At 25.3% G+C, this 19,830-nt stretch overlaps 2 protein-coding genes across 2 annotated transcripts in view; one reads left to right on the forward strand and one right to left on the reverse strand.

Annotated features, from left to right (window-relative positions):
* Window positions 1-4,008: 4,008 nt before the first annotated feature.
* LOC112689525 (nuclear pore complex protein Nup153-like) lies at window positions 4,009-14,483 on the reverse strand. Its single transcript, XM_025563283.1, has 11 exons — window positions 14,262-14,483; window positions 13,670-13,910; window positions 13,488-13,610; window positions 13,152-13,286; window positions 10,660-10,740; window positions 10,013-10,110; window positions 9,726-9,932; window positions 9,002-9,156; window positions 4,426-6,652; window positions 4,231-4,361; window positions 4,009-4,168 (listed from the first exon to the last, which is right to left on the reverse strand). The coding sequence occupies exons 1-11, from the start codon at window positions 14,283-14,285 to the stop codon at window positions 4,099-4,101; spliced, it is 3,492 nt and encodes a 1,163-aa protein (XP_025419068.1). The 5' UTR covers window positions 14,286-14,483; the 3' UTR covers window positions 4,009-4,098.
* A 241-nt stretch (window positions 14,484-14,724) lies between these two features.
* Window positions 14,725-19,830, forward strand: part of LOC112689526 (sushi, von Willebrand factor type A, EGF and pentraxin domain-containing protein 1) — a 30,165-nt gene continuing 25,059 nt past the window's right edge. Inside the window, exon 1 of the mRNA XM_025563284.1 lies at window positions 14,725-15,037. Within this exon, the coding sequence (XP_025419069.1) occupies window positions 14,998-15,037 (40 nt within the window). The 5' untranslated portion in view covers window positions 14,725-14,997. The remainder of the gene's footprint in view (window positions 15,038-19,830) is intronic.

Here is a 19,830-nt window from a genome sequence, read left to right on the forward strand (position 1 = left end):
TGGCCGATATAGGTACTTTTTGACCGTTTATCATTTTGTTCATTATAATTAGTCGTTATTATGGACTTTGAAATATTCGTATTCCGATTGGATGGTTTTTTCCAGTGCTGCCAATGAACGGGCATCTAAGATACGGCCTAAACACAACTCAAGTAAGCAACTTAAACTTTTTTTAAATATATTTATATTATTAAAATATATATTATACTATATTAATTTTAAAATGCATTTCTTTCATTTTTCGATGTTCAACATAGATTTCGTACGTTAGTGAATTGTTGTAAGCATAAAATATGAAAAAAAATAACCCATGAGTTTAAGCTTTGATGTGTACATTCAGAAATAACAAGGTATCTAAAAGGTGATTAAAAAGTTTTGCACCTATATATAATAAATATATATATAAAATATATATATTTATTATATATTTTATATATTTAAATATTTTATATTTATATATTTTATATATAAAAGTTTATATAAAAAAATAAAGAATAAATGAGTTGAATTAAACCTTACAAGTCTCAATTTTTTTAGATTTGCAACAATTAATGTAATAATTTATTTACTAAGTAATGAAAAATACTTAATAATACATTTTAGTGTATCTTTCTTTTAACATCATTATTTTAGTACCTATATAAGATACATAACCAATTTATCTACAATCCTTATTGTTTATGAAATAATTTACTTTAAATATGATAAAAAATTTAAAGCATGATTCACATCATAAACTTAATAATTACTCATGGGCAATGATTAAAATTCTTCAAGATTTGTCCAGGTAGGTAGTCAAGAGATTGTTAACATTTATTACGATGAAAAATATATCATTTATTCACTGTCTACTTGTCTTTTAAGCCTTTAGATTATCATTTAGTACTTAATTTACAACAAAAAATTAGATAATACTAAGTACCTATATATTTGTGTTATAATTATAAATATATTTTATAAATTCAAGGGAAAATAATATATAGTGATTATTTTTTTATTCGCCCCACCAAGGAAGCATTTATGACTTGTTCAATTTCTAAAATAATAATTACATAATTTGATAAAATAAAGATTAAAAATTAAAAAAAGATTAATACTCATAAATTCATTTATCAATAAACAATTAGATTATAGATTAAAATAAATAAATGAATAAAAGCTTAGTCTGACATGTTATTATATTTGTTAAATATATCCGGTTTCGAATTAAAAATTCATTGTTGAGTAGTGGCGGTTCGTGAAGTTTAAAAAAGGTGGTGCACAAATAATTTTTATCATACCATGTAGGCGGGTAAAAAATTTTAACTGTCATACCAATAGGTACATATAACATACTTGTTAACAGTTAATCTTCTTAAACTCGCTAAGCTCTTGGTCACGGTAAAATAAAAATAACTGATTGTGTATGAAACATAAACACTAAATCTTGTTTCCATAATTGACGCAATGTGTGGAACTATAAAAATAAATATGGTGCACACATAGATTCTAACATGTAGTAAGAAGACTTGTTTGTTCATGAATTTTTTTAAAAAATAAATGATGAATTAAATATATCTTTATAAAGTAAATTAAGTAAAATCTGAATAAGCAAAATATTTATTAATTGAAAAAATAACCTATTTACAATAGATTATATATTATCATTAAATAATTTATGAACAGTTAATTTTTAAAAAAAAAATAAATGTATTTTGTATGTTATTTTACAAGCCTATATCAATTTATAAATCAGTTACATAAAGATAATAACATACATTTTTTTTTTTTTAATAATTATTTATTGTTATATAACAATCCTGTGCCAACACAATGGGTTATTTTTAGTTTATGAACTTTATAGAAGTTAAATAAAAAATATTTTGTCTAATCTTATTTTTTAGTAACATTAATCAACAGTCAATGACCAAAATCAAATTAAATTCTTTAAATTCCAAAACCAAAAAAACAACCAATATTTATAAATATTGAAAACATCAAAATATTTGGATATGTTATGACACTCCTAACGATGATAGAAAATATATAATTGTGTTTAAAAAATGATACAAAATAAATATATTTTTAATTTGTTTTATAACAACATTGATTTATAATTTATAAAATAAAAAATATGTCATAGTGAAGTTAATTTATTTCAGGACATTATTTTGAAACTTACAAATAATTCTGAAATATCCAGTTACTTGAATTTCATTAAATGGTCTTTTTAGAGCTTTAGTTTGACTAATAAGTACATAATAAGTAACATTTAAAAAATAAAACATATAATTTTATTTTATATTGTACCTTATTACAGTTTTTAAAGAAATTAATGTTAGCATTATTTAAATTAGAAGTAAACTTAAAAATAACTTATGATACTAAAACTGTACAATAAAGAAAAATAGGCTACATGAAGCTCGAATTAGCAGCCTTACTCCTAAAACTATTCACTTGGACAAAAATAAATAATATCCTTACATCACAGTCAAATTAGTTTATTTCCACTTAAGTGTTTACAAAATATTAAATCCGCAACACTGTACAACAAATGTATATATATAAAAAAAGACAACAATATAATAACTACTGACGCAAGACTATGTAAATGGAAATAAACAAGTCAGAAATTTTAAAAAAAATTCTAAAATATCAATTATTTACTTCTTTTCATAACATAATACACGTACATTCAAGTTTTAAATTAAAAATATATTTAATTCAAAAGGAGTGAGCCTGCTATACTTTTTGATGAATAAACATCTAACATAGCCTGACCCACAAGAATATCACAGAAATTCATATCATTTGGCTGACTTAACAAGAGTTGTAATAATTTTTTATTACATTCTACAATACAAAAATAAAATACAATACTTCTATGCAAAAGGAATTGTAATATTTTTTTGAAAAATAAAAATAGGGGAATTAAATAGCAAAAATGATTATTTATATAATAAACATTTTTGTAGCTAATAGAAATTCCTTGGGTCAGACTTACAATATTAAACTTAAAACAAATATAACCACTAAAAGAAAAAAAAATTATTAACATTAATGTACAACGTTAAACTATGTTATGTTTTGTATACCACTGGTAATAAAATAATAAATAAAAATTGTATAACAATAAATGGCACAAAACAGCCAATTATCAATACACTCACTGAAATCATAATTGTATTTTAATGTATTATAATATGATACGTTGCACATTTTTATTTTTTTGAAGGTAAAGGAAAAACACATCCTTATAATTGAACATAAAGCAAATGTTAATAATAATTTATATTAGGTATCAAAGTATTATTACTTGTCAAAAAAAAAAATTTAAAAAAATTGTCATCAAGTACAATTAAATGTGAAAAGCCGCATATTCAGATGTTAATATTCCAACATTATAAAAAAAATTATTTCTTGATATTTCATAAGATAAATTTATACTAACAATTTAAAATAGTTAACTCAAATATGAAAATACTAAATAGCTTACAAATTTATAAAATAAATAACATTTAATAATATGTACAAGACTAAGGAAATAAAATGAGCACATTGATATTAAGTTGTAATTAAATATACTTAAGAAAATATAATTTAATTGAATGATTACTCAATTATATACATATTTTCTTTTAATCAATATTTTTCTGCTAAATATAAAAGTAAAATCAATATTTTAATAAAAAACTGGCTATTTGTTTTTACCAAAATAACATAAATATTTTTGGAAATATAGTATACTCTTTCAGAATAAAAATTTCATAACTCAATATTAAAAGAAAACTTAGTAAAAAAATTAAAAAAAAACCAACTTATAGCTCCTGTAGTCTTAATTGAAATATTTGTTAAGTGATAATTCATCATTTAATTATAAACCTTAATATTTTGTGTGCGCCATAAAATGTTATCAATTTAATTGTATGTCGAAATAATAAATGTTAAACTTTAAAAATACTGACCTCAACCTGTACTTTTTACTAAGCCATTGTTAACCAATAATTATAAGAATATAATAACAAGACATAGTTCAAACAGAACAAATTTAATTACATTTAAAATAAATTACAGTATAATAATAAAGTAACTTCATAATATAAGTAGTACTTTATGTGTTTACCGAATTCTCCGAACGGGTTTTAGAATTTTTCGTTTAGTAGGTGGTTCTTTAGTTTCTGGTTTCGCCCTAATAAACAAATATTTATTAAAAAAAAAAATAAAAAAAAAATTTAATTTATAAATACTTACGTAAATTGAGTTGTTGCTCCACCAGTAAAATTGATTGATAGTGGTGCATTAGGATCTAATTTTATAGCTTGTTTGGTATTTGACTGCGATTGATTGAATATATTTGGTGTACTTTTCACTGAATCGTCAGCCTACAAAAATAATTATTAATAAAATTTGAACTGTAATAAACATCAGGTGTTATAACTTAATTACCAGGACAGAAGATTTTACAAGCACTCCAGAATTGGGTACATTAAATACTGGTGTAGACTGAGAGCCAAATGAAAAACCTAAATTTGTTGTAGCAGTAAATGAATTTGAAGCTAATAATTTGTTATCATTGTCTTTGACAGGTTTAGAAAAAAAACTGTTTGAGGACGAAGGAGCTATTGATCCAAATGAAAATTGTGGTGCTGCTACTGATGAGCCCAACGTTGCTGGAATAGATGTAGAAGGTCCACTACTAAATATTGAATTACTAGCACCAAATACCGGAGCAGTACTAGAAAAACTGCTAGTTGTTGATATTGGTGCAATAAAAGACTTATTATCAGTAGTAGCTGATCCAAAAGTAAAAGTTGCAGGATTCTTTTGACCATCAAACAAATGTTGGTCTTGTTTTCCCAAAGAACTAAAACTGAATAACTGAGAGGTTTTAATTAAACTTGGCTTTTGATCTTCGTTTGATGTTTCATTAGAATGCGAATGACCATTTACCATTTGAGTTGTACTTGAATTTTCAACTGTAGATTGAAGTGTTTGAGGTATTCCAAAGTTTAGCGGCTTGGATTCAATTTTATCCTTTTTATCCCATAACAAATTTGTTTTAACTTCATTTTTATGTCCGATATCAACTAATGCATTTGAATTACAATTAATTTCATTAGATTCTAAAGTTACTTGGGGGGTCGAATTTTCTACTTTTTTTGGATCACCAAATCTAAACGGAATACTTTTGTTTTGTATTTCTTTAAATTCATTTTTATTATTAACTACACATTTTAATTCATTTGTAGATTGTGCATCTTTACTATCGGAGGTAAGACTTTGTTGAACAGATTTATCACTTTCCATATTATTTAAACCAAATTTAAACTGTGCTATTGGTTTACTAGTTGAGGTATTACTGAATTCAAACTGATTTTCAGGTTGATCTGATTTATTCTCAAAACTAAACTTGAATTTACTATCATTAGGTTGATCAGTAGTAGTATTTTTTTCATAATTTAGTGCCTTATTTGACTGGCCTATTACACTATCAGTACCAAACTTAAAGGTACCAAGTGATTGATCAGTTTTGATATTATTAACACCAAACTTAAATTCAGGAACAGATGACTCAAATTTTCCATTTTCAGAACTTTTAAAAGCAGTACTTCCAAATTTAAACTGACTTGATGTTTGACCTATTTTACCACCATCAAATCCAAATTTAAACTGAGTACCACCTGATTCACCAAATTTTTCAGAATTATTATTTAATCCAAATTTAAACTGAGTAGAAATTTGTGGTTTGTTTTCTATAACACATCCAGGTTTAGCTGTTCCACATGATATACAAGAAATACATTCATTTTTATTTTTAACCCAACAAGCATCACATGTCCAAGTACTACTTTCTTCTATAACTTTTTTTGTAGTTCCAGGCTTTTGCGATTGACAAGCTACACATGCATCAATTTCATTTTTATTGGGAACCCAACAATTTTCACAAGTCCATGTACTTGATTTAGAAACTTTTAATGGTATTTGAGAGCAACCGGGTTTAGGAGTTTGACATGCAATACAACTAACTTTTTCGCTGTCATTTGAAACCCAACAAGTGTCACAGGTCCATTTTTTATGTGCAACTGTTAATTTTTGTGGTAGTGATGAATTATTTTCATTAGACACTGATAGTTGGGATGAATCATTTACTTTATTTTTAGATTCTAAAATAGAATCAGAACTGTCAATGGATTTTTTTGTAGAAGTATCTTTAGAATTTTGATCTAACTTACATGTGTCTAATACTTTGTCATTTGTTTCCAAAATCTTATTTTTTAACATAGAATCTTTCTCAGTTTCATTTTTAAATGTATCAAAAGTAGAAACATTATATGATGAATTTTGGGCTAAAGAGTTAGAATGGTCATTACTATTTAAACCAGTGTTAGTAATCTGTGTTTTCTTTATATTAGTTTTTTGTTTTTTTCTGCATGTCTTTTCAGCAATTTGTAAACTGAACTGCTCTATTGTTAATGGTTGATTAAATTTGAATTCATTATCCTCAATACCATTATTAGACAATTTTATATTTGGCAGTATTGGCATTGTTAAAGAAATGTTCGGTAAATCAACTTTAGTAGGCATTTCATGTTCTTCAGGCATAAGCCCACGAGCTTTCTTTGAAATATTGGCTCTAAGCTTTCTAGATGAATCTCGACCAGAACATATTGACCTAAACAAAATGGAAACTATGATTATATTCAACAACCTAAATAAATGGAGTAATAAGAACAACAATTTTTTTTTTAACTAATTCATTTAAAAATCATTTATTTGTTTATTTATTCTGTTTTAGAAATATCTCTAATTGATTAAATAATATTAATTTTAATAGTAATACATGAAACAAAAAAAATAATACATTTTGAAATTAAATCTAGTAAACAATTATTTAATGAAAAAAAAATATATTAATAATATATATATATATATATATATATATATATATATCCAAGAATTTTCTTCTTGTTATTATTGTTAAGTAAAATAAGTATTTTTATTATTTTAATGCGCCTATTTTAATATCAATGGCATTACTAAATTATTCCAGTTGATAATTTATTAAGAACATAAACCAAATCAACATACATATAACCTGTTCATTATCTTTGAAACACGTAGAATTTACATAGGACAAAGTAGCACCTGAATATAATTGGTGTAATTATGTTAACTATTAATGGACTTATATAGTAGATATTGTAATGCCAAAATAGTTATCCTTTCGATCTTGAATCATGTTCATAATTTCTGAAAATTCAATAGAAAATTTCTAAAATATTATCTACCTACTACATAAACCCTCTTTTTTATTAGTTTTCATTAACATAATTTATTTTGGATAAATTTAAATTTTTACAAAATTTATAAAAGATAACAATGAAGTGCATTTTTTTTTAAAGTCATAAAATAAAATTTCACCAGAAACTTTCATTATCTTTTCTATGTTGCATTTATTACTAATTACCTTATGTACTTGAATTAACTCTTTACTTAGTTCTATTATTCCTAAACAATTTTCATTAAGTAAATATAATAGAAATAGTAGAAATAAATAGACATTAATAAAAGAAAATAAACAAAAATCATCAAACATTGTCAAATTATATGGATAAAAAAATTAAACTAAAGGGATCTAAAATGTCACTAGATGTTTTTGAATATTAATCATATTCCACTTTTTCACAACCCCCCCCCCCCCCCCATAAGTGAAGAAATCAAAATTATCAAATGGATTTTAAAAATTATATTAATTTTAAATTGTATGTCTATGAAGGTATATTATTATAAATTTAGGGTTTGAGCATGAATTTGTAAATTATTGTTTATGGATAGATTTTTCATACTGATGTGATTAACTTGAGCTCATAATCTTTATTCATGTGTAGGTTCAAGAAATGTATTTAACTGTGGAAGATTTGACAAGATTATAACAAGGATCCAACCATAAAAAAAAAGCTTAGTTTTGATTTGATTAGCTATAAAAAAATCATATAATAAATCAATTTTCTATATTTTCAAGGTGATTTTATTTATACTATTATAAATATAATTATGTAATAATTTACCAAAAAAGAAGTAATATTAAAGATAAGCAAAATAATAGAATTATATGAATTTGAAAAATAAATATTATTTGTAATGTAAAATAATTCATTCAGGAATTTGAAATTAAAGATATTACAAGATTTCACAACTTTAAAAGGAGAAGGTTTGGCCAATGCGTTGTCTCTGGTGGATGAAATTATACTGTAACTTATTCAATTTATAATATTGTATAATGAAACATTCCATGAATTAAATGAAATGAAACATTAAAATGACTATAAAAGATGATTGATTTAAGTTACAGATAAGATAATCAATATATTAGCAATTAATCACAAAATGTTCACTATTGCATTTTTATTTCTTAAATTAATTATTCTAGAATACTTTACAGTAGTCGATTCACCAAATAAAAATAAAAAAACAATACATTATGATAAAAGATTTAAAAATTAAGGTGATATTAATTTGGTATAAAATCTATGCCTTACATAAAAATTGAAAGGTGAAAGAAGCTCATACTTATAATTTAGAACTTGATTAGAAAAAATCACGAGTTTCAAGCTAATAAAAGATATGTTTAGTATGAAAACCCGTGGGGCAAGATTTTAATATTTTTTCAGATAAAAAAAATGAATTTTTTTTTAGTTGTCAGGGGAACTAGCAAAGTGTGTATCATACACCACTGATTTCGAGTTTACTAAAAAAAAATATATTACAATCACTAAAATAAATAGACCATATATTTTCTTGTAAGTTAATAATAAAAAATAATAATATATATCAACAGAAAAAAATTAATAAAACTTTACAGAATATCAACATTCATTCAGAAATAGATAATGAATTATATAATCCATCACAAATCTTTTATAATTTGTTAAATATGAAAAAAATTTTTAAAACAAAATTATCTATTTAATTTAAATAGAGAGTCATACTAAAAAGTTTTATTGAAGTTAGGTTTACTTACGAGACATCCCTTGATTTATCATTGGCTTTTTCTGGTGTTGTTTCCACGTGTTTAATAGTGGTTTCTACTTTAAGAGGTACAGATTTTTGATCAGCTTTGTGTCTTAGATGTACTTTGGGTTCGATAATAAATTTATTTTCTTCAATTTCTTTATCCTATACAATCAAAATATACAGTACAATAATTAACTGTTAAAATTTTAATAAGATCTGACTCATTTTAAAAGAGCACAATAGCAGTTTCCATTTCACTATACCATAGAGGACAAATTCGAAAAATTGTTATTCTGGTGCATAAAATAAAAATGATAATGAATGTGTTAATATAGTAGTTTTATTTTTTTTAATTAAATTTAAAGAAAATATTTTCACAATATAATATTATAAATATTGTAAATTAAGGTATTATGAAGATGTTACTGGCTATTACATTACTTTTACTATAACAATTATATTAAATAATATAAATGTTTTTGTTAAATAATATTTTATAAAGAGAAAAATACATCAATTTAATTTTTTTTTTAAGTGGTATTTGAAGTCTAATATGAAACTAGACAATACATACATTTTACTTTGAGAAATATTTGTATATTACTCCTTTTATATAAATAACCACATTACTTACCAATGCTTTTTAACATAACTATTATATATATATATATATATATATATATATATATATATAATCAAAGATCTTCAGTTAATTATTAAAGAAGACTAACCTTAGTAGAAATGTTTTCTAGAAGAATTGATGAAGTTGTTCTAATTTCAGTATTTGTAGGAGATATTGGTATAACTGTTTTTCTATGAATTGGTGGAGTATTACCTAAAATTTTTGATAAGGTGGAACGTGCAGAATTACCACCATACATTACATGAGAACAGTTTAAAGGTGATTTCTGTGCAAATAACTTTTGGCGTTCTGATAACTGTAAAAACAATACAATAATTTAATAGAAAAACTTATATTTTTAATAATTATATAAATTTAATTTGTACTTTAACTTACTTCTCCATAATTGACAAACGTGTCCCATCTAAATGATGCTGTAGATAATGGTTTTGTTGTCTCACGGAATTTTAACAAAGATTGAGATTCATTTTCTCCTTAAATAAAAATTTTATATTATAATAAAAAAAATATATCATTATATAATTAAATAAAGAATCCAAAATTAAGAGCAACAGATTTGTAAAAAAGTCATTATGTTACAAAAAATATCATAAGACTTGGAATTAATTAATAAATATATACAAATACATTTATTTAAAATAAAAATAAATAGCTTTTTCTTTTTTTATGGGTATTTAGAAAGTTATTATAATTATCTATTATCTGATATTAAATTATTATCTCTACGGAGCTATGTAAAAATGAAGAGAATAGCAGAGAATAGGGAAAATTGATTGAAGTGACAAAGCGATATTTCCTTAAGGTAAAAAAAAAAAAAATGTAGAAAGTTAATTTAAAATGTTTTCAATGTTATTACACATTTTACTTTTATGCAAATATAATATTTAGTAGTATATTTTTAGTGTATTAAAATTGAATTGGTTTTTTAGTAAATTTGTTTTTGCTGCAGTACATAACTAGTGAAAAATGAAAAATTACATTCATAATATACAATAATCATCTAAAAAAATTATTTATCTTACTTGTTTTAATTAGTTTGGTTGAAGTTGGTGTTGAAAATTCATTTGAAGAAAACTTGTCTGAATTAAATGACCTCTTTAAACCTATATAAAAATGTGCATTATACTTTTTAGAAAATTAAACCTAAATAAAAACATGATACTAAAAAGAAATGATATAGGTATATTATGTCAAATCGGAGAAATCACTGATTTTAAGAAATCAGTAATGCTGTTTCAGAGTACATGAATTTAGCAATAGCAATAATATAATAATACTGCCAATGGCATAAAAATAGTAAGACTTTAAAATAATTAAATAAGTTATTTTTTTATATATATTTTTATCATTTAAAAGGGTGTAACTCAAATATTGGGAAAACGTTATCTTTTAAATTTGTAACCAATGTACTATTGCTCTTGAAAAATCAAATTGAGTGAAAGAGAATGGGCGAAACTATTAATACTTATAAAGATAGTAAATATAGTAGAAGAACCAAATTTCTTAACAAGGTAGGATGAATTTTTGAACATTTACACAAAAAAAATCTATCTATAATTAAAAATGTTGAGTGTCTATATACAGCACAAACTTCATTAAAATTTCATTTAGCAACTCCTATAAATCATTTCTTAAACTTTCCAATAATTTTTTGATTACAAAAAAAAAAAAAAAATAATGATGTAAAAAAATGTTGTATCCAATTTTCAAAGTATAGACACTGAAAATATGGACATTTTCAAAAGAAAATAAAATAAATGAAAATTTCAATTTTCTTTAAATAACTCAAATATTCTTAAAATTATACTATCTATGAAAAATTAAAACAAAATTATTCAGTGAACATTTCATGTATTTACGATTATTTTTTGAGTTATTAAAATAAATGTTGATATTGTTGAAAATCAGTATGCTGCAAAATTTATCATGCTTTTATAACTTTTTATTTGAAAATTATTTATGTAAAATTACTTCTTTTAAAGTACCAATTTAACAATTTCTATCAAAATCCTAACCTATCAAAAAGCTTTAATGGTCACGATGATCACAGTACTACAACTTTAAATTGTGTAAAGATAGAAAAAATAAATATAGTAAAACCAAAACATTTCTTCTTGAAAATCATAATTCATAAATTATTTTATCAATAAAAGTAAATAATTTAATTAAAAACACATTGATTAACATGGAATCCTTCCCTAGATTACAACAAACTTTGTCTAACATTTTTTTTTGTGGTTTACTTCAGACAATATTTGAAAGAAAAAATTATTCAACAATATTAAAATTTTACAAACTTATATTTTTAATTGGTGTGGAAATATAATTTAAAAAATAATAGCTTTAATTAACAAATAAAATAGAAATGTCATACATTTCATAGAATTATATGAAGAATTGAGCTAATAAAATTATTATCACCAATTATCATCATAAACTTCTACTCAGCATATAATATACATAATTTGTGAATTTTAATATCAAGAATAATTTATAACATTTTTTAAGCTACTTGTTTAGGCGAAAAAGATAATAATAAGATTATTTTAAATTGCATACATAATTTTTTATACATAATATAAATTTGATTAACCATCACTGTCGGGAACAGGACTATGACGGTTAACAGAAATATTTCAATTAACATATATATTTTACATGTGTATTTTCAAAAAAAAAAATATTACACTTATATACTACTTATTACATGCCATACTAAACACCACTCAACTAAAACTGACAATTTTAAACAAAATAATATATATTTTTTTTTTGTTTTTTTAGGCGTTCAAGCTTTTATAGCTATAATATTTTGTACTTTATGTAGCCATAAGACCGGGCTACTTATCAGTCACTGATAAAATTAAATTAAAAATAATTCAATTTGCTTGTTCACATCATGTTTTTCATATATGATGAATATTAAAAAAAATTTGTACACGCTTGATAATACCCACAAGTTTATTGCAATTGCCTCATTAACGATAGCGATGATGGATAACAGAGAGTAACACAATTTCGAGTTTCTACTATATAAATATGTTTTAATAAGCTCATTTTCCAATATTATTAAAAAAAACATAGCAGATACTTAAATAAAACTGATATTCGATAGAACCAATAATAATTTGTTTTAACCACAGCAGTCTTGTGACATTAGGTTTATTAACAACAAGCTATTTTAAAACCAAATCAATATTTAATAAAATTTAATTTTATCAATATAATATTGGCCGATATCATGTAATAATCAGACTACTCCTAATAATTAAAAAATATTAAATTTAAAGTTCATTACGTATGTATATCATAAAGACAATATGAACTCTACACTCTCATAATAGTCACTGAAAAAAATATTCCATTGCAATGGAAGTATACAAATTAAAATTATTTAGTTATACAATTAGAAGTAAACTATTACATTGTTACTTGAAAATTACTATTTCTGGTAGTTTAATTACATAAAAAATTCTCTTAAATTGTATACATTTTTTAAAAAAAAAATACTTACTTGTACTAGCACCTGTTAAATTGTTTGTTGTGACTAATGTAGGTGTTGATGATGCAAAGTTGAATGCTATTGTTTTTGGAATTTGTTGGTTAATATTAGTTATTTCTCCAACTTCAGATTTTCTTTTCAAAGAACCTTAATAAGAACAATACGACAGTTGTAGAAGATACATTAATATATAAAATATAGAAAATGTAACATTAAAATAATTGTTTAGAAAGCAATTAAATCTAACTTGGACAAAAATACATCTGTTGAAACTAATTCTCAGGGAAACAATTTTCAAACTTATATGTATAAATTATTAAAATGTTTTAATAAAACTCAAGTACTTACTTTTATTACCAACATCATAACCTTGTAGGGAAGAATTTGACAAGCTAGTAAATTTTGGACTTTGCTTACTCGTACTTGGCACACAAGTAACAGCAGATATTTCAGGTGATACAACATTAACATCTACATGAACAATAATACAATATAATTGTGTAACAATTAGATCTATTATTTTAACTTACGAAAATTCCTAAGATCATCAGTTGAATTAATAGATGGTTTGGTATCCAGGGATGAGCGGTAATTTGAGTTTGCCGTAAAAGTATTATTGGATGTACACAATTTTTTTACAGGAGGTTGATCGTTGTTTTCACTTAATGATATAGGGTCATCATTAGACTGTGTTTCACTAAGAAAAGAGTTCATCCATGCCGTACCAGGAATGAGCCCAGACACGCGTTTAGTCACTCTATGGATAAAAGACTGAAAAAAAATAACCAGAAAACACGGAATATCGGTTAAAATTCATAATTCAAAGTATATTTCTGTAATAATCAATAATATTTAAGCACACATAAGATCAGAGAAGCGTATCAGTAATAACCCGCTGTTGAGTTGCTTGTCCGGCAAGACCATGTGATTGCATGGTACTAAACAGGCGGGAAAAAGATCACGGAAATCTGTAGTTACGCGCTTTGGTGCAAGGATTAGAATGCTAAATTTCGGTACCGGTAACGTAATCGTAGTGCATACTAGAAGACCAAATACAACAATTTGGCATTGATAATGATATTTTTTGGCCTACCGTCGAGGTTTAGCATACTCGGTACTTACGTTCGATTTGTCGTAAGGCTTCATGATTCCCGATCCGATTCCATTAACATAAATACGTGCGCACACACGGTTATATCGTATACGCACTACGGTCGAACACGAGACAGCGGCATGGTGGATTGTGAAAATGTACTTATCCGAAATTATCGTTGTTATTTGTTTTTTTTTTTTTTTTTTTTTTTTATTGTTAACGAGAAACGCGCTCGACACACAAGCGTACGAACGTGACGGCCATGATGGATAAACTAGATCAGTCGTTGCGCGCGGATAGTTACGTTGTGACCAACCGTGGCTGTAGTCGCGTTGCCGGATGATGGCAACACTGATATATTTGCAGTACCGATAGACGCGAGTAGAGCGAGACGTCAGCGCTTTGCAGCCACCGCCGTGGAGCGTTTCCTTCTTCTGATATTCGGCGGCGGACCTGTTGCTGTTGCCGACACCGCCGTCACCACAGCCACTGACTATGATTGCGCAGATGATGACCGGTTTGCCCGCCGGGTAACTTTCGTATTTTTCAATTTTCTCCAGTCGCAAGTGTCACGCTGTTCCGGTCAGTGCCGCGTTTCTCGTCCGCTCGTTCGCTCATCATATCGCTTATATTATTATTATTTTTCTACTGTTGTATCGCGGAGACGCGATCGCACTATACATCTCATACATAATCCCGACGGTAGTGAACAATTTACGTAATTTTCCCGCAGAAGTGCTCTTCTCGCCACGTATTCGCTGCAAAATGCGGCGCTTAATACTTTTCGTCATCTTATCGACCACAGGTAATATTATCTAAGCAGCGAGTGTGCATCATCAGTACCATAGCAACAAAATATTGCACCCGTGGTGAAACTTTAAAACGCCCCCTTATATATTTTTAATTTAAAAATATTATTATTATTATGTTGGAGTTTTTATATAAATAAAATATTCAATATTGACCGTTGTAATTTTTAACATAAAATGCAAATTTTTCATTTTTGCGTCCTCCCAGGAATTATTACATACGTAGTGTAGGCATCTCTCATCACCCCTTTGCTACGGCTTAAGTACGGTTGGGCGCGTGCAAGACTGTATCAATGGGGTTGGGCTAGGGAGGGCTATAGCCTCTGCAAGTTGAAAGGAACCACAATGTATCTTATAATCGTTGGATAACAAATATAAAATATTTATATTTGTTATACAATTATACAATACTTTTAAATTAAATTTTTTTGAGTGAAAAAGTCTCCCCAAAAGAAATAGCCCCCTTTATGTTATAATTATTATCCTGTCCAGGACACGTTTCCTGGGGTGGCCAATATTAGGCGAAATTAATTTAAAAAGTGTAATGAAAATATAAAAATGTTTTATTTGTGATTTCGTATTTGAGAACAATGTTATCATTATGATTAATTATTATTTTACTAGTGATGTCTATAATCAACTTATTAATAAAATTAATTAAATAAACTAAATGCCTGCGTATAACAATCATTAAATTTGAAACAATATTGAAAAATTTTTTTCATAAATGAAATATGTAAAAATATATTAAAATGTAAAACAACATGTCAACATTTTATATACGGTATTTTGTTGACAGATGCACTGCGATCGTTATGAATTATGCTGATTGATTTTAGAGTGATTGTTATAGGTACTTGGGGAAGGACGAAATAATTTTGGCTGTGAGCTTATATTTTTATTCGATTTCAATAAATGCGATTTATATAAAGTTATAATGTAGTATATGTTCATGCTCTAATGACATGTACTATAATAATAATACGTTCTGCTAGAAAATATGGTGTATTTATCAATAAAACTTATATTGATATTTGATATCAATACATCTCGAATAGCAGAATTCTCTTTAAAACAAATATTATGAAATGTTTCATCAAAAGAAAATTTGTAAACATTTTACTTTTCTAGTCGCGAACATTCTTATTTACTAAATGTTTTTAAATTCACCTCCAATGCCTATTTTTATATGTTCCGTGTTTTATATAAATATAAAATTTTCTTATGATATTTAAATATTGTATATATAAAACTGACTTCGTAACTGTTTTTCGGATCTTAATTTGTACTTGGGCCTTGCGAAATAGAAGCTGCTGAACTCACTATATTTATATTACAATACGAGTGAACATTACTAAGTGTAAAATAGGGACCTTGACTTTATTTTAATTTTATTGGCGATCTGAATTGTTATTACATTACTCCTCGTACTTTAAACAGCTGATTTAATTTAAGTAATCATCTTCAAAACTCTAATTAAGGATAATTTTATTAAATTTATACTAATTTTCAGCAATTTTACTGTGCCAATTTAAAGAAGTATTTTTCAACTCTTTTAATGATCAACATTATAACCATCCGGCTACCTTCACCAAAAATTGTCCAAACTCCCATATTTGACAAATTTCGACTTCCGATATCTTTAATTTACTTAAAATTAATTTTAATCGGAATTGGCAAAACATGTGGTCATCAGTAGCGCCTGAATTTGTACTTTTTACATATATATATTACCCCAGTGATTCCATCACACCTATGATTTCATGAACGGTTTTAACCAGGTTTCACATTGTTGGGTTTTCCAGTCTCAGATTAGGTCACAATATATTTCCTGTTCATGCATATAATTTTTCCTTAAATGACCCTTCTCTTTATACACGTCACGTCAAAGAAGTTAACTATAACTCACATTTCCTTCAACTATCCATCTCTTACTTATTCTCGTTTATAAATTTTTAAATTTTTACGTAATAACAATAATATCATGTTTGTGGATCCACAAATTATTTTTCTAGATCCATTAATTTTAGTACACTTAAGGTTTTCGAAAATACTGGGATCTTAATTTTATATTAATGTAATTACCTTTTTTTTTGTATTTGATGTATTAAATATACTAAAACGATTGCTTTTGGTATATTAATTAATTCAAATTATATTCTCATTTAAGGTAATAAAGCAGTGATCGGTAATTTTTTTACCTACATGGGTGTTTTGTTCAGCTTTTCATTGAGGACTGCAATGAAAATTAAAACAAATGTTATTTAAAATATAATATCTTATAATATTAATAATACTATACTTTATGCTATTAAAATTGATTATATCAAAAATCACATTACTAGTTTCATTGCTTAGTTTTTCCTATAACTAATTTCAAATAAAATTAGAATTTTAAATACCACGAGAAGAATTTAGAGGATTTCAGAAAAAAGTGAGTCGTGGGTTACTGGTACTTTTTATTAACACGAATTCCATAATAAATTTCATAGTAAAAATAAAAATTAAATTGAAATTTAAAATAGCATGAAATATAAGCTTCTACATAACGAACAAGACCAAACCATATATACAGTGGCGGCGCGAAGTTTATTTTCCAATGAAGCAGTTACGTCTATCGAATACCCCCCACCCCATTGAAATTATTAAATTTTATCAAAATAAAGAAGTTTAAACAAAATAAAACATAAAAGTATTTAATGTCAAACGTGCAAACTATGTATTAAACTTTTCTGTCGTACAACATTGCCTACCCACCCCATTTCATTCATGAAGCAGTTGTTTCAATGAAATCCACATCGCGCCACCACCGCATATATATATATATTTTTTAATTAATATAAGTATTTTATGAAACTTATGTGAATTCTTATATAAGTTATAAATGTTATAAGAATAAAATCTATTACCTAATAAATTATATAAAATATTTTGTGATCCCGATTACTATAATACTATAATGATGATCTATTGGATTTATTTTTTACTTTATCAGTTTATTTAATTTTAACGTGAATAATAAAACTTATTCAAAATTGAAGCCTTTTGTTGGAGATTTTGAGATTTGTTAGTTTCTCTTAAGGTATCCCACATGAACCTCATGATTACTCTCCTGTTGTCGAAGCACCTGTACTACATATCCTCGCTGTGAGTAGATGTATGCTAATTTTAAAGTTCTTCTTTCTAACTAAATACATCGATTCTCTCATCTTACTATCCTTAATAAATTTCAAAACTATTTCTTGTTTTACACGCTCTAATAAAATGTTCCATAATTCTAGTCACCACAACTTACCAATAAAACGATTCTACCTTCATAGATTTTACTCATAACCACTTATTTCTTTTATTATAGTTTTATTTTTTGAAATAAAAATTAATAGTCCCTATATTGACTACTCAGTTATGTCTCATACATTTTTTTCTCATAACTGAAGAATTGTATCGATTTGTTCATTTTAAAATTAATTTACTTGATTATTAAAATGTTATGATATTATACTTTAGTATATTTTTGTAATTGATATAATCTTATCCAATTAATTTTATTTGATATAATTTTAAATCATTAAAAAATATAAGTAATTATTAAATAATTTATACTATATATAATTATTATTTTAGTGAATATGATATTCTTGCAATGCATTTCTAACTATATTGCACTATGAATAGTTTATATTTATAATATTATACATTTTAGAAATTAAGTATATCTATTTCTTCTAAAAATGTAATAGTTAAAGACCCGAAAAAAATGGGGTGTCTTTTAATGCTGTAGGGCAGTGGTGGCCAAACTACGGTCCGCGGATCAACTTCGGCCGGCTATCATTGAATATCTGGCCCACGAAAGTATTCTATATTGCAACACTTATTTACGTAACTGTAATATTTTACATTTACGTAAAAAAAAATTTAAAAATACATTTTTTTATGGCTCGCGGTAAAAAAAGTTGGTTTTTATGGCCCGAGGTAAAAAAAGTTAGGCCACCACTGCTGAAGGAAAAATTTATTTTTATTGAACAAAGTACCTACTAATATTATTTCATCGTCTTTTAAACCATACAAGCCTGTCAACAATAAAAAATAATAATAATAACAAATACAAAATTACCGAACATCCTATTTATTTATATTGTACCTACCTACTATACCTATTATTTGTTAGGTACAACAAAAAGAAAATATAATTGATTTATACTTTCACATTCCTTTTTTTTTTTTTCAAAAAAAAATTCAAAAACTTTTAACATCACAATATTCTGTGTCCAATTAAATTAGTCAGTTTACTAAAAAATTATATTTTGAATAATGCTTTTAATTATATTATGGGGATTAATAGTAATAAAAATAATAATAAATAAATAAATTAGCTATTATGATATAATAATAATTTACGAAAATGTACTGCTTGTATTTATATTACGAGCAGCAAAACAAGTTAATTTAAAATGCTGTAGGTATCTATTCAAGTACCAATTGATCTAGTATTTAGTAATACAAAAAGAATTTTTGAATTATCAGAATTCACTATAAAATCTATTAGAGATAGATTATAAATAAATAAATCATTAATATATACATTCAGGTATAGTTTGTATTTTAATAATTAGTAGGTGTTGGATGATTAATGTGTACATATTTATGATTGAAAAATAATGAGATAATGGTTCAAATTAAAAAAGACCAATAGAAAAATATTTGACGAAATAAAGTTTATATATACATATATGTTCAAAATGACAATGATCATCACTATCCATTAAAAATTCAAATTCAGGTTAGTCTA

The sequence above is a fragment of the Sipha flava genome, unplaced genomic scaffold (assembly GCF_003268045.1).
Source record: "Sipha flava isolate LNK unplaced genomic scaffold, YSA_version1 44_pilon_pilon, whole genome shotgun sequence".
Taxonomy (NCBI): domain Eukaryota; kingdom Metazoa; phylum Arthropoda; class Insecta; order Hemiptera; family Aphididae; genus Sipha; species Sipha flava.

Excerpts from the sequence above, each read along its gene's own strand:
- LOC112689525 (XM_025563283.1), bottom strand. The coding sequence starts at position 14,285 with ATGAAGCCTTACGACAAATCGAAC. Across the intron at positions 10,111-10,659 it reads AACCAAACTAATTAAAACAA|GAGAAAATGAATCTCAATCT; the intron begins GTAAGATAAATA and ends TTTTTATTTAAG. Across the intron at positions 4,362-4,425 it reads TTGTAAAATCTTCTGTCCTG|GCTGACGATTCAGTGAAAAG; the intron begins GTAATTAAGTTA and ends TTATTTTTGTAG.